Genomic DNA, 14,296 nt, shown 5'->3' with positions numbered 1-14,296 from the left:
GACGGTTATATATATATATATATATATATATATATAAAATTGGGAAATTTATGCACAGATTCAGAATACATTTTGCTTTAGGAAGTGGTTATTTTTCTGCCGTAGTGTTCTACATATGTGGTAAATTAACTCAATAGTTGCTATGAGATGAAGTCTAATTTTTGCATGTTAATTGTGATCCACAGTATATATAGTTGTGTATTTTTTGTTACAAAAGAAAAAAATGAGTGGTCTATATGGTATATGAATTATATCTCAACAAAAAAAAAGAAATACCACATGGTTATAGAGCAGCAAATGATGAAGATGGTAGTGATGATGATGATGATGAAGATGGTGATGGTGATAGGTATACACTAACATTGTGGAAAAGGGGGGAGTTGGCTACCTAACGATATAACTTCTGTAACCTTATTGTTCCTATGGTATTTGAATAATTTTATGGGTACTGGTGAAGTGTATCTTTACTAATGGTTTTTATAACCTATGTCATTGAATTTATGCAATACAGCTCTTAAGAGTAGACATGTAGAGTAGAGTGATGTAGTAGAGTAGAGTGATGTAGTTCTAAGAACTTGTACTTCAACATAAGGTAGATCTGGATTCAAGTCATAGGACCTTAAACAAGTCATTTAATCTCTCAGCCTTAGTTTCATTTGTTAAGTGAGACTAAAAAGGCACATACATTAGAAAGGTTTTCATAACACTAAAGTACATGTGTACTCTCATGCTCATTCAACCCCTCCATTCTTTCCCCTCCTTCTCTTCCTCACTTTCCTCCTCCTTTTCCCTCCCTCCTTTTCCCCTTCTAGATAGAGATACAGATAGATAGAAGTAGAGATAGATATATGAGTTAAATACTTTGGATAATACTTAACAAATGGAGAGGGGGCGTCAGTAATTATTAACTCAGTGTAGCTGTAGCATTATAGTGTTGAAAATTATGACCACTTATCTGTTTGTCTGTGGTGGAAATATTTTTAAGTAAAAATAATTGTAAAACTTCCTAAGGAAGTTTGTTAAGACTGTGCTTGAATATAACAATCCTGACTTTTTTCTCTTTTTTCCCACTCTTTGGGATAATTACAAAAACTTTACAGAAGTGAACCATATCATTTACATATTTAGTGAATTTTGTTTGTATTTCTACATGTATTTAGAAATGACTTATTAAAATATTTACAGTTGACCCAATTAAAAACGTAAAAAAAAATTTTGTCTCCTTGTTTGATTAAATAGGTTTTAGATTTCTCTAGTAGAATTGAGAATCTTTAAAATATTATAAATTTATTACAGAATATTTTTCCTCTTTCTGCAACCTTCTAAAAAAGATATACTCATTTGATAAGTATTGGTGTTTTATTTTGTGTTTTACTCAGAAAATAAGGCTTGACATTCACTTTTAGATTAAATCTAAAGGATTTACTTTAATATTGTGTTTTTAGGGCAAATGGTATCATCGGAGGCAAGCTGTAAAAGAATTGCATGGTACATTGATACGTCTTTTAAATGAGTTGCTGCCATGGGAACCAAAGTTGATGAAAGCTTTTCAAAGAAACAGGTACTTTGAGCTTTATAACGTTTTACTTATTTTAGGGCTCTTAACTTGTGATTATGGGAAGATGTTCTGGAATCATTTGGTATTTTTCCATTGATTTATAATTCAACAGTTATTTTTGAGTGCCTGCTGTGTGCAAGGCACTTCTAAGCCCTGAAAAAGTAGTGCTGTTTAAACAGAACCCTACTATCTTGTAAAAATGAAACTGTACCTATTAAATAAGTCCCCATTTTCCTTCCCACCCACCCCTCACAACCGCCATTCTACTTTGTCTATATTATTTGACTGCTCTTAAGTACCTCATGTAATACACAGCATTTATATTTTTGTGTTTTTGTGACTATCTTCTTTCACTTAGCATAATATTGTCGAGGTTCATTCATGTTGTAGCATATGTCAGAATTTCCTTCCTTTTTAAGGCTCAGTATTTCATTGTGTGTGTATACCATTTTGCTTATTTATCTGTCAGTGGATGCTTGGGTGGTTTTCATGTTTTAGCTATTATGAATAATGTTGCCAAGAACATGGGTGTACAAATATCTCTTCAAGATACTGCTTTCACTTCTTTTGGGTATATACTTAGAAGTGGAATTGCTGGATCATGTGGTAATTCTATTTTTATTTTATTTTATTTGTTTTATTTATTTGTTTATTTAAATTCAAGTAGTTAACGTGAAGTGTAGTATTGGTTTCAGGAGTACAACCCAGTGATTCATCAATTACATACATAACACCCAGTGCTCATCCCAACAAGTGCCCTCCTTAATGCCCATCCCCCACCCATGGCTCCTCCATGAACCCTCAGTTTGTTCTTTGTATTTAAGAGTCTCTTATGGTCTGCCTCCCTCTCTGTTTTTACTTTATTTCATTTTTCCTTCCCTTCCCCTATGTTGATCTTGTTTGTTTCTTAAATTCCACATAAGAATGAAATCATATATTTATCTTTCTCCGACTGACTTATTTCAGCATATTCAGTGTATTTAGCATAATACACTCTAGTTCCATCCATGTTGTTGCAAATGGCAAGATTTCATTCTTTTTGATCACTGAGTAATATTCCACCACACACACACACACACACACACACATACACACAGACACACACACACACATCTTCTTTATCCATTTATTAGTTGATGGACATTTGTATTTGGGCTCTGTCCATAATTTGGCTGTCATTGATAGCACTGCTATAAACGTTGGGGTGCGTGTGCCCCTTTGAATCAACATTTTCATACCCTTTGGATAAATACCTAGTAGTGCAATGCTGGGTTGTAGGGTAGTTTTATTTTTAATTTCTTAAGGAACCACCATACTCTTTTCCAAGTGACTGTACAGTTTTCCATTCCCACCAACAATGCACAAGGATCCCAATTTCTCCACATCCTCACCAACATTTGTTATTTTCTGGGTTTTTTTTGTTTGTTTGTTTGTTTGTTTTTGTTTTTGTTTTTTACTAGTAACCATTCTAATGAGCACTAGGTGGTATATTTTTGTACTTTTGATTTGTATTTACCTAATGATTAATAATATTGAAATAAAATGGGTATCTTTTCATGTGCTTATTGGTTACTTACATATCTTTGGAGAAATGGCTATTTAAGTTTTTTGCCCATTTTTGAATCTGCTTGTTGATTTATGTTGATTTTTAGGAATTCCTTGTATATTCTGGCTATTAATCCCTTATTGGGTATATGACTTACAAATGTTTCCCTCCATTCTGTGTGTTATCTTTCTGTTTTGTTGATAGTGCCTTTGATGAGCAATTTTTGAAATTTTTCATAAGGTCCAGTTTGTCTTTTTTTGTTGTTGCCTCTGCCTTTGGTGTAATTCCCAAGAAATTATTAGTAAGTTTAGTAGTAAGTTTTGAAACCAGGAAGTGTGAGCACTCCAACTTTGTTTTTATTTTTCAAGATTGTTTTGGCTCAAGTCCCTTGAGATGCCATATGAGTTTTAGAATAGGTTTTTCTATTTCTGTAACAAATACAATTGGGATTTTGATAGGGATTGCCTTGAATCTGTAGAGCCCATTGGGTAGTATTGACATCTTAAAAATATTAAGTCTTCTAATCCATAAACATGGATGTGTTTCCATTTATTTATGTCATCTTTAATCTCTCTCTCCAGTGTTTTGTACTTTTCATTGTACAGGTCTCTCACATCCTTGATTAATTCCTAAATGTTTTATTCTTTTTTATGCTATTAAAAATGGAATTGTTTTAAGATGCTTTTCAGATTGATCATTGTTACTGTATAGAAATGCAACTGATTCTTGTGTGTTGACTTTGTATCCTGCTACTTTGCTAAACTCATTTAGTTAGTTCTATCAATTTTTTTTGTGGCTCTGTAGGGTTTTCTACATGTAAGATCATGTTGTTTGTGAAAAGATTATTCTTTTCAATTTGGATGCCTTTTCTTTTTCCTGCGTAATGCTTGGTCTAGAACTTCTTTTTTTTTTTTTTTTTTTTTTTTTTTTTTTTTTAATGTTTGTTTATTATTTTTGAGAGAGACAGAGACAGAATGCGAGTGGGTTAAGGGCAGAGAGAGAGGGAGACACAGAATCGGAAGCAGGCTCCAGGCTCTGGGCTGTCAGCACAGAGCCCGATGCAGGGCTCAAACTCACAAGCCATGAGATCATGACCTGCGCTGAAGTCGGACACTCAACCAACTGAGCCACCCAGGCACCCCTTGGTCTAGAACTTCTAGTCCTGTGTTGAATAGAAGTAGCAAAAGTGAGTATCTTTGCCTTCTACCCAAACTTAGAAGGAAAAGATTTCAGTCTTTCATCATTGAGTGTGATGTTCACTATGGGTTTTCCTTATGGCTTTTCTTATATTGAGATAGCTTCCTTCTATTTGTTGAGTGTTTCTATCATGAAAGAATGATGAATTTTGTCAAATGCTTTTTCTGCAATGATTGAGATGATCATGTGGTTTCTTTGCTTTCTTGTGTCAATGTGGTATGTTACATTAATCAGTTTTCATATGTTGAACTATCCTTGCATTCTAGCAGTAAATCCCATTTGTTCAGGTCCTTTCAGTATATTGCAGAATTCCATTTGCTTATATTTTGTTGAGGATTTCTGCATCAGTGTTTATAAGAGATACTGGTCTGGGGGAGCATGGGAACAATGGCAGAGTAGAAGGATCCTGAGCTCACACCATCCCATGTTTACAGCTAGATATCATCCACCCAAGTCAATAAATCAGAGAGCAATCTGAAGACTGGCAGACCAAACTCCACAACTAAATATAGAGAAGAAGCTGCATCTGAAAGTTTAGGGAAGTCCAAAATGTAGAGGGAGGCTGCCAAAATGTGGAGGGAGGCTGCCTGCAGGAGGGAAAGGACTGTGTACACAGAGAGGGTAAAGAAACAGGTACTTCTGCCAGGGAGCTCACAATGGGGAAGACTAATTCCCATAATGTTTGGCTTTAAAAACCAGAGGGGCTGAATTCCATGAGTTTGTAAAACCAGTGGGAATTGGAGCCTGGAGCTTTAAAAGTCTGCTGACTAAGCACTGGGTGAGCCAGGAGGGTAAGTGATAGCTGCTGGGTTCCTGCCTTTAAAGAGATAACAGCCTGTGCAGAGAGGCAACATAAAAACAGCAGTTTACACAACGCCAGGGGCAAACAGGAAACAGATCTGTTCATACTGATTTTAGACTTGGTGAACTTTTTTCAAAATGAGGAAGCTGGCAGGCACCATTTTCCTCCCTGACCCTCAGGATAAACATAGAACCAGCCATAGGAGACAAAGCTGCACAGATACCTGTAGCCTCGACCCAGCACTCAGGGCAAGTTTTGTTAAAGTTGCATAGGTACCCTGCCCAGACTCCAGGTGCATATCTGCTGCTGCAGGCCATGCCCAGCCATCATCTTGCGCCCAGACCAGCTTCACATCCCCCACAGCCATAGCGCTTTGAGAGATCCTGCAGAGGACTAGTGGCCCAATATAATTTCGCTAACACCGATTGCCCACTTGCAGGTTCCCTGGTGAGCTCTCCCCTCTTAGAGCTGGTCGGCCTGAGTCCCACTAATACCACAGAGTAAGCATAGCCCACAACAGGCAGAGGGTCAGCGCAGACGACTGCTCTGAAAGGAAAAGTGATTTGGACATTACAGTAAGCAATACACATAGGACATTCTCCTGAAGTGCCAGGTTCTGGTGAATAGGGGACACTGCACTGCAGGACACTCCAGAACCTCCTCTTCATAAAGTCACTTCTTTCAAGAGCAGAAGACATAGCTGCTTTTCTTAACACAGAGAAACAGACCCAGAGAGGCAGACAAAATGAGGAGACAGAGATACTTATCCCAGATGAAAGAACAGGACAAGGCCACAGCCAGAGATCTAAGCCAAACAGATATAAGTAATATGCCTGATAGAGAATTTAAAGCAGTGATCATAAGGATACTCAGTGGACCTGAGAAGAGAGTGGAAGACATGAGTGAGACCCTTAATACAGAGATAAGGAATAATAAAGCAGAAATAAAGGGCTCAATTAGAAGCAAGAAAAATCTCAACCTAACCTTACATCTAAGGGAGTGAGAAAAAGAACAACAAACAAACAATTAAAATTGATAAAAATCTAGTCAGGCTTATCAGGGAAAAAACAGAAAGAACTCAAATAAAATCACAAATGAGAGAGGAGAAATAACAGCCAACACCACAGAAGTACAAATAATTATAAGAAAATATTATGGAAAAACTGCATGCCAACAAATTGGACAACCAAGAAGAAATGGATAAATTCCTAGAAACCTATAAACTACCAAAACTGAAACAGGAGGATATAGAAGATTTGAACAGGCTGATAACCAGGAAAGAAATTGAATGAATAATCAAAAAATTTCCAACAAAAAAACTCCAGGACTAGATGACTTCATAGGTGAATTCTACCAAATATTTAAAGAAGAATTAATACCTGTTTTACTCAAACTATTCCAGGGCATAGAAAAGGAAGGAAAACTTCCAAATTCATTCTATGAGGCCAGGATTACCCTGATAACAAAACCAGGTAGACACACCACTAAAAAAGATAACTACAGGCCAATATCCCTGATTGACATATATGTAAAAATCCTCAACAGATACTGACAAACCAAATTCAACAATATATTAAGAAGATCATTCACCAGAAACAAATGTGATTTATTCCTAGGTTGTAGTGGTAGTTTAATAGTTGCAAACCAGTCAACGTAATACACCACATCAATAAAAGATAAGAACCATAGGATCATTTCAGTAGATTCAGAAAAAGCATTTGACAAAATACAACATCATTCATGGTAAAAAACCTCCAACAAATTTTTCTCCCTAAGGTCAGAAACAAGACAAGGATGTCCATTCTCACCACTTATTCAACATAGTACTGAAAGTCCTAGCCACAGCGGTCTCAGACAACAAAAATAAATAAAAGGCATCTAAACTGGCAAGGAAGAAGTAAAACATTCATTATTTGCAGATGACATGATACTATATATAGAAAGCCCAAAAACTCCACTAAAAAAATGACTAGAACTGCTAAACAAATTTAGTAAAGCCACAGGATACAAAATCAATATACAGAAATCTGTTGCATTTCTATACACCAATAATGAAGCAGCAGAAAGAGAAATTAAGGAATCAATCCCATTTACAATTGCACCAAAAATGATAAGATACCCAGGAATAAACCTAACCAAAGAGGTAAAAGACCTGTACTCTGAAATCTATAAAACAGTGATGAAAGAAATTGAAGACACCAAGAAATGGAAAGACATTCCATGCCCAAGGATTGGAAGAACAAGTACTGTTAAAATGTCTGTACTTCAAAAAGCAATTTACACCTTTAATGCAATCCCAATCAAAATACCAATAACATGTTTTACAGACCTAGAACAGGCAACCCTAAAATCGCATGGAATCACAAAATATTCTGAATAGCCAAAACAGTCTTGAAAAAGGAAAACAAAACTGGAGGCATCACAATTCTGGACTTCAAGTTATATTAACAAAGCTGTAGTAATCAAAACAGTATTTATTGTACTGACACAAAAATAGACACATAGATCAAGGGAATGGTATTGAAATGGAAATGAACCCACAGTTTTTTGGTCAAGTAATCTTTGATAAAGCAAGAAAGAATATCCAATGGGAAAAGGATAGTCTCTTCAACAAATGGTATTGGGAAAACTGGGCAGCAACATGCAAAAGAAGGAAACTGTATTCCTTTCTTACACCATACACAAAACTAAATTCAAAGTGGATTAAGGACCTAAAGAGAAAAAATAAATTATTGGAACAACATCAAAGACCCAAAAAGAAAAAATAAATGTTTGGGACATTAAAAAACCTAAAAAGAAAAAATAAATTATTGGGACAACATCAAAATAAAAAGCTTCTGCACAAGGAAGGAAACAGTCAACAAAACTAAAAGGCAACCTACTAAATAAGAGAAGATATTTGCAAATGACACATCTGATAAAGGGGTAGTATCCAAAATATATAAAGAACTTATACAACTCAAGAACTTATACAACTCAACACCCAAAAAACAAATAACCCAGTTAACAGTAGGCAGAAGACATCAACAGACATTACTCCAAAGAAGACATCCAGATAGCAAAGAGACATATGAAAAGATGTTCATCATCCCTTACCTTCAGGGAAATGCAAATCAAAACTACAATGAGATATTGCCCCACACCTGTCACAATGGCTAAAATCAACAGCATAAGATACAACAGGTGTTGACGAGGTTGCAGAGAAAGGGAAATCCTCTTACAGTGTCAGTGGGAGCAGGTACTGTTGAAAACAGTATGGAAGCTCCTCAGAAAGTTAAAAATGATGATCCAGCAATGGCACTACTGGGTATTTACCCAAAGGATACAAGAACACTAATTCAAAGTGATACAGGCATCCCTATGTTATAGCAACATTATTTACAGTAGCAAAGATACAGAAGCATCCCAGGTGTTCACTAATTGATGAATGGATAAAGAAGAAGTGGCATACACACACACACACACACACACACACACACACACACACACACACAATGGAATATTATTCAGCCATAAAGAAGAAGGAAATCTTGTCATTTGCAGTAACATGGATGGAGCTAGAGAGTATAATGCTAATCAAACTGTCAGAAAAAGACAAATACCATATGATTTCACTCATGTGGAATTTAAGAAACAAAATAAGCAAAGGAGAAATCTATCTATATCTATATATCTACATCTATATATAGAGAGAGACGGACCAGGAAACAGACTCAACTATAGAGAAAAATTGATGGTTACTACATGGGAGGAGGGTAGAGGATGGGTTAAAAATGTGATGGCGATTATGGAGTGCACTTGTAGTGATGGGCACCAGGATGATGTATTGAATTGTTGAAGCACTATATTGTACATCTTAACTAATATAACACTAATTGTTAACTAACTGGAATTAAAATGGGACAAAAAAGAAAAAAAAAGAGATACTTGTCTAGTTTTTTTTGTAGTGTCCTTGTCAGGCTTTGGCATTAGCGTCATGCTGGCCTCAAAGAATGAATTAGGAAGTTTTTCTTACTTTTCAGTTTTTTGGGGGAAAAGTTTGCAAAAGAAAGGTATTAGTTCTTAAATGTTTGGTAGATTTCACCAGTGAGTGCATTAGATCCAAACTTTTCTGTGTTGAGAGACTTTTGAATTAATGATTCATTCTCCTTTAATAGTTACAGGCATATTCAGATTTTCTGTTTCCTTGTAACTTAATCCTGGTAGGTTTTTGATTTTAGAAATTTGTCTATTTCATCTAAATTATCCAATTTGGTGGCATACAATTTTTCATAACATTCTAATTATTATTTTTATGGGATTGGTTGTAATGGCCCCACTTTTATCTCTGATTTTCCTAATTTGAGTCTTCTCTCTTTTTTTTTTTCTAAGTTGATCTAGATAAAGATTTGTTAATTTTATTGATCTTTTAAAAGAAGGAAATTTTGGTTTCATTGATTTTTCTCTATTGTTGTTCTATTCTCTATATTGTTTACCTCTGATATCTTAGTTCCTTCCTTCCATTAGCTTTAGGTTTAGTTTGTTTTTCTTTTTTGAATTTCTAAAGTTATAAAGTTAGGTCGTTGATTTGAAATGTTTCTTGTTTTTTAGTGTAAACATTTCTTTATAGCTCTAAATTTCCCCCTTAGCACTGTTTTTCCCCCCACTGTGTCCCATCGTTTTACTATGTTGTGTTTTCATTTCCATTATGTATAAGTATTTTCCAGGTTTTTTAAAATAATTTCTTCCTTAATCCATTAGTTGTTTAATAGTGTGTTATTAAATTTCCACAAATTTGTGGATTTTCCAGTTTTCCTTCTATTATTGATTTCTGACTTCATCTGTGGTGTACATTCTCGAAAGAAACAGACAAGCTCAAAATGTCAGTTAGTGATATGTACTATGAAGAAAATTAAATTACGGTAAGGAGAATAGGAAATGCCTGGTTTGGATGAGATGATGATTGCTCTTTTGTAGGGTGTCAGGGAAAGCTTCCCTGATGAGTTGATATTCAGAGACCTGAAATAAATGAGGAAGAGAGCCACATGGATATCTGAAGGAAAAGAAGATGCAGAAGCCCTAAGGTTGGCCTCATATTTGGCATGTAGAAGAAATGCAAAGGTTCACAGGTGTATCCAGAGCTGAGTGAGTGAGGATTAAAAGGCTAAGAGTCAAGATATCAGAGAAGTATAGGGAACAGTATCCAGATCATGTAAGTCTTAATGGACTTTTGTTTTTACTCTGAAATAAGACACCATTGAATGGTTTTAAGCAGAGGAAGGACCTGATCTGACTTATGTTTTAAAGCACTCACACTACCTGTCATGCTGAGATTAGTGTAGTGGGATGACAGGGAATTCAATTACAAAAAGCAATAATCCAGGCAAAAACAAAAACGATGATGGCTTGGAACAGGATAGTGGTTACTGGTCTGTAACCCTCTTAAGGAGTTTCCCTGGTGTAATCTGAAACTGGCGTCTGTATTCAGAGGGCAGGGAGAGACCAAAAGAAGAAACAGGCCACTCCAGGTGCGTAGGTGGCAGGTTGAGTAAGTAAAAGGAAATTACATTTGATAAGGCTTGTCTTGAGCAGCAGCAAGACAAATGGATCTCTGCACCTGCCCACCAGATCTTAAAAGTTCATATAAGGAGGCCTTACTTAGATGCAATCACATATATATCGTGTAGGTATTTTCAACATCACATCACTATCTCAAGGCTGTGTTCTTGGAGCAGTCTCTGGGGGGGCAGGAAAGGCAAGTAGAACCTGCATTCCAAGGGTGGGGGAAGGAATGAGAAGCCTTTGAGTGCCTGGGTCCAACTCATGGGTCAGTTGGTGGTCACCTGTTTTTCATGATTCTCCTTAACAGCTATTCAGATGGCAAGGGGTGGTTGGATTCTGGATGTATCTTGAAAGTAGGATAGGTAGAATTTTCTTAAACATTGGATATAAAGTGTCAAAAAAAAAAAAAAGAAGAAGAAGAAGAGGAAGAGTAAAAAGATGATGTTCTATTTTTGGTCTAAACAACTGGAATAATGGAATTGCCATTAATTTAGATAAGGGAAACTAAAGGAGTAGCAGGTTTGCAGGGCAGGGATTCAGGAGTTTGGATTTCAACATGTGAAGTTTGATATGATTTTTAGACATCTAATTGGGCTTAATTGAGTAGACAGTTTAGTGTATGAGTCCCTGTTCAAGGGAATAAACCAGACTGGAGGCATAAATTTAGGGTTGTCAGGATATAGATTATATTTAAGCTATGAGACTGGTAGAAATCACCTAGAATGTGAGCATAGATAGAGAAAAAGAGAGACCGGGCCCTGGGGCATTCCAACATTTAGAGATAGTGGAGAGGAATAGGACTCAGCAGAAGAGACTGAGAAGGAATGTTCAGTAAGGTAGGATAACCAAGAGAAAGCGGGGCGTCTTGGAAGCCAGGTAAAGAAAATAATTTCAAAAAGGAGGGCTGCTTGTGATAGATTGAAAAAGATGAGGCCTGAGAATTAATTTTGAATTTGGCAACATGGAAATCATTGATGACCTTGATGAGCTGTGTTGGTAGAGTAGTGGGTAAAAGTCATAGAAGTCTGTTCAAGAGAATTAGGGGAGAGGAAGTTTTATCATAAAGTGGAGCAGATAAATAGGGCAGTAGCTGGAAGGACAAGTTGCAGTCAAGAGAAGGTGCTTTGGTTTTTTGTTGTTGTTTGTTTTAATTAATGGGGAAATAACTTTCTGTATACTGGTGAAAATGATCTAATAGGCAAAAATGGACTCAGGGAAAGGAAGAGACATTTGGTAGAATGATATTATTGGATAGATGAGAGAGGATGCATAAATGGAGGCATTAGCTTAAATAGGAAGACAGAATATGAGTACAAATGAAGGTCATAAGTGGCAGATGAGATAAGAGCATATGAAAGTTCTTGTCTGCTTCTATTTTCTTCTTCTTTTTTTAATGTTTGTTTATTTTTGAGAGACAGAGAGAGAGACAGACAGACCGTAAGCAGGGGAGGGGCAGAGAGAGAAGGAAACAGAATCCGAAGCAGGCTCCAGGGTCTGAGCTGTCAGTACAGAGCCCGACACAAGGCTTGAACTCACGAAGTCAGATGCTTAATGGACTGAGCCACTCAGGTGCCCCAGCTTCTATTTTCCCTGTAAATAAAATAAAACAAAACAGCTGAGACAAAGAAGAGGGCTGAGAAGGGAGGAATTTCATACAACCCCCATGAAGATATTTCTAAAAGGAGATTAATTTTACAATTATTCTATGTGCCACACATACTGTGAGGTAAGTACTATTATTATCCCCATTATACAAAAAAGTAAACTGATGCTAGAAAGTTTAAGGTGCTAGGTGCCTGGGTGGCTCAGTTGGTTAAGCATCTGACTCTTAATTTTGGCTCAGAGCATGATCTCACAGTCATGAGATTGAGCCCTGCATCAGGTTGTGTCTGAGCGAGGAGCCTGTTTAGGATTCTCTCTCTCTCCCACTCTCTCTGCCCCTCCCCCACTTGCACGCACTCATTTGCTCTCTTTCTTTCTTTCTCTTTCTCTCTCTCAAAATAAATAAATAAGCTTAAAATAAAAAGAAAGTTTAAGGAGCTTGCCCAAAGTCTCACAGCTATTAAGTGACAGAGGTGAGACTTAAGCTTCAGTATACTTAAATAAGAATTTGTAGTAAAAATAAATTGGAGAATATATGTTCAGATCTTTTTCAATGTTTATTTATTTATTTATTTTGAGAGTGAGAGAGAGAGAGAGAGCAGAGAGAACAGAGAGAGAGAGAGAGAATCCCAAGCAGGCTCTGCTGTCAGCACAGAGCTCGATGCAGGTCTCAAATCCCACAAACCTTGAGATCATGACCTGAGCCAAAATCGAGACTCGATGCTTAATGGACTGAGCCACCCAGGCACCCCCATTTCTTTTTTAAACAAAATGAAATAAGGTAAAGGTTAGTGGTAGAATAGAGAAATTCAGTTGAAAGCAAGAGGAATAATAGAGGATCTCTAAATTATGTGTCTTTGGAAATGTTTTCATCTCTCCATTGTTTTATGGAAACATAGCTATTATATTTTTATGTGAAAAGGATCTCTGAGAGATCACTTTTCAGCTTTCTCTGTTATATATATATATATATAATATAATATATATATATACATATATATATATTATATATATGTTGTATATATGTTATATTATATATATATATATAAAAGAGGTCCCAGTAGTTCATTTTTGCTTTTAATTCCCTTGCCTTTGGGGATGTATCGAGTAAGAGATTGCTACGGCTGAGGTCAGAGAGGTCTTTTCCTGCTTTCTCCTCTAGGGTTTTGATGGTTTCCTGTCTCACATTCAGGTCCTTTATCCATTTTGAGTTTATTTTTGTGAATGGTGTGAGAAAGTGGTCTAGTTTCAACCTTCTGCATGTTGCTGTCCAGTTCTCCCAGCACCATTTGTTAAAGAGACTGTCTTTTTTCCATTGGATGTACTTTCCTGCTTTGTCAAAGATGAGTTGGCCATACGTTTGTGGGTCTAGTTCTGGGGTTTCTATTCTATTCCATTGGTCTATGTGTCTGTTTTTGTGCCAATACCATGCTGTCTTGATGATGACAGCTTTGTAGTAGAGGCTAAAGTCTGGGATTGTGATGCCTCCTGCTTTGGTCTTCTTCAAAATTATTTTGGCTATTCGGGGACTTTTGTGGTTCCATACAAATTTTAGGATTGCTTGTTCTAGCTTGAAGAAAAATACTGGTGCAATTTTATTGGGATTGCATTCATGTATAGATAGCTTTGGGTAGTATTGACATTTTAATAATATTTATTCTTCCAATCCATGAGCACAGAATGTTTTTCCATTTCTTTATATCTTCTTCAATTTCCTTCATAACCTTTCTATAGTTTACAGCATACAGATCTTTTATATCTTTGGTTAGGTTTATTCCCAAGTATTTTATGCTTCTTGGTGCAATTGTGAATGGGATCAGTTTCTTTATTTGTCTTTCTGTTGCTTCATTATTAGTGTATAAGAATGCAACTGATTTCTGTACATTGATTTTGTATCCTGCAACTTTGCTGAATTCATGTATCAGTTCTAGCAGACTTTTGGTGGAGTCTGTCGGATTTTCCATGTATAATATCATGTCATCTGCAAAAAGTGAAAGCTTGACTTCATCTTTGCCAATTTTGATGCCTTTGATTTCCTCTTGTTGTCTGA

The 14,296-nt window shown here is 36.2% G+C and overlaps 1 protein-coding gene across 2 annotated transcripts in view; it reads left to right on the top strand.

Annotated features, from left to right (window-relative positions):
- KIAA2026 (KIAA2026 ortholog) overlaps positions 1–14,296 on the top strand; it is a 126,311-nt gene that overhangs the window by 99,780 nt on the left and 12,235 nt on the right. For both annotated transcript variants that reach the window (XM_053907883.1, XM_019439649.2), the window contains one exon: positions 1,446–1,561. In XM_053907883.1, coding sequence (XP_053763858.1) covers positions 1,446–1,561 — 116 coding nt within the window. The remainder of the gene's footprint in view (positions 1–1,445; positions 1,562–14,296) is intronic.

The sequence above is a fragment of the Panthera pardus genome, unplaced genomic scaffold (genome assembly GCF_024362965.1).
Source record: "Panthera pardus isolate Hobbes unplaced genomic scaffold, ASM2436296v1 HiC_scaffold_20, whole genome shotgun sequence".
Classification (NCBI taxonomy): Eukaryota; Metazoa; Chordata; class Mammalia; order Carnivora; family Felidae; genus Panthera; species Panthera pardus.
This window is presented reverse-complemented; position numbering and strand designations above follow the sequence as displayed.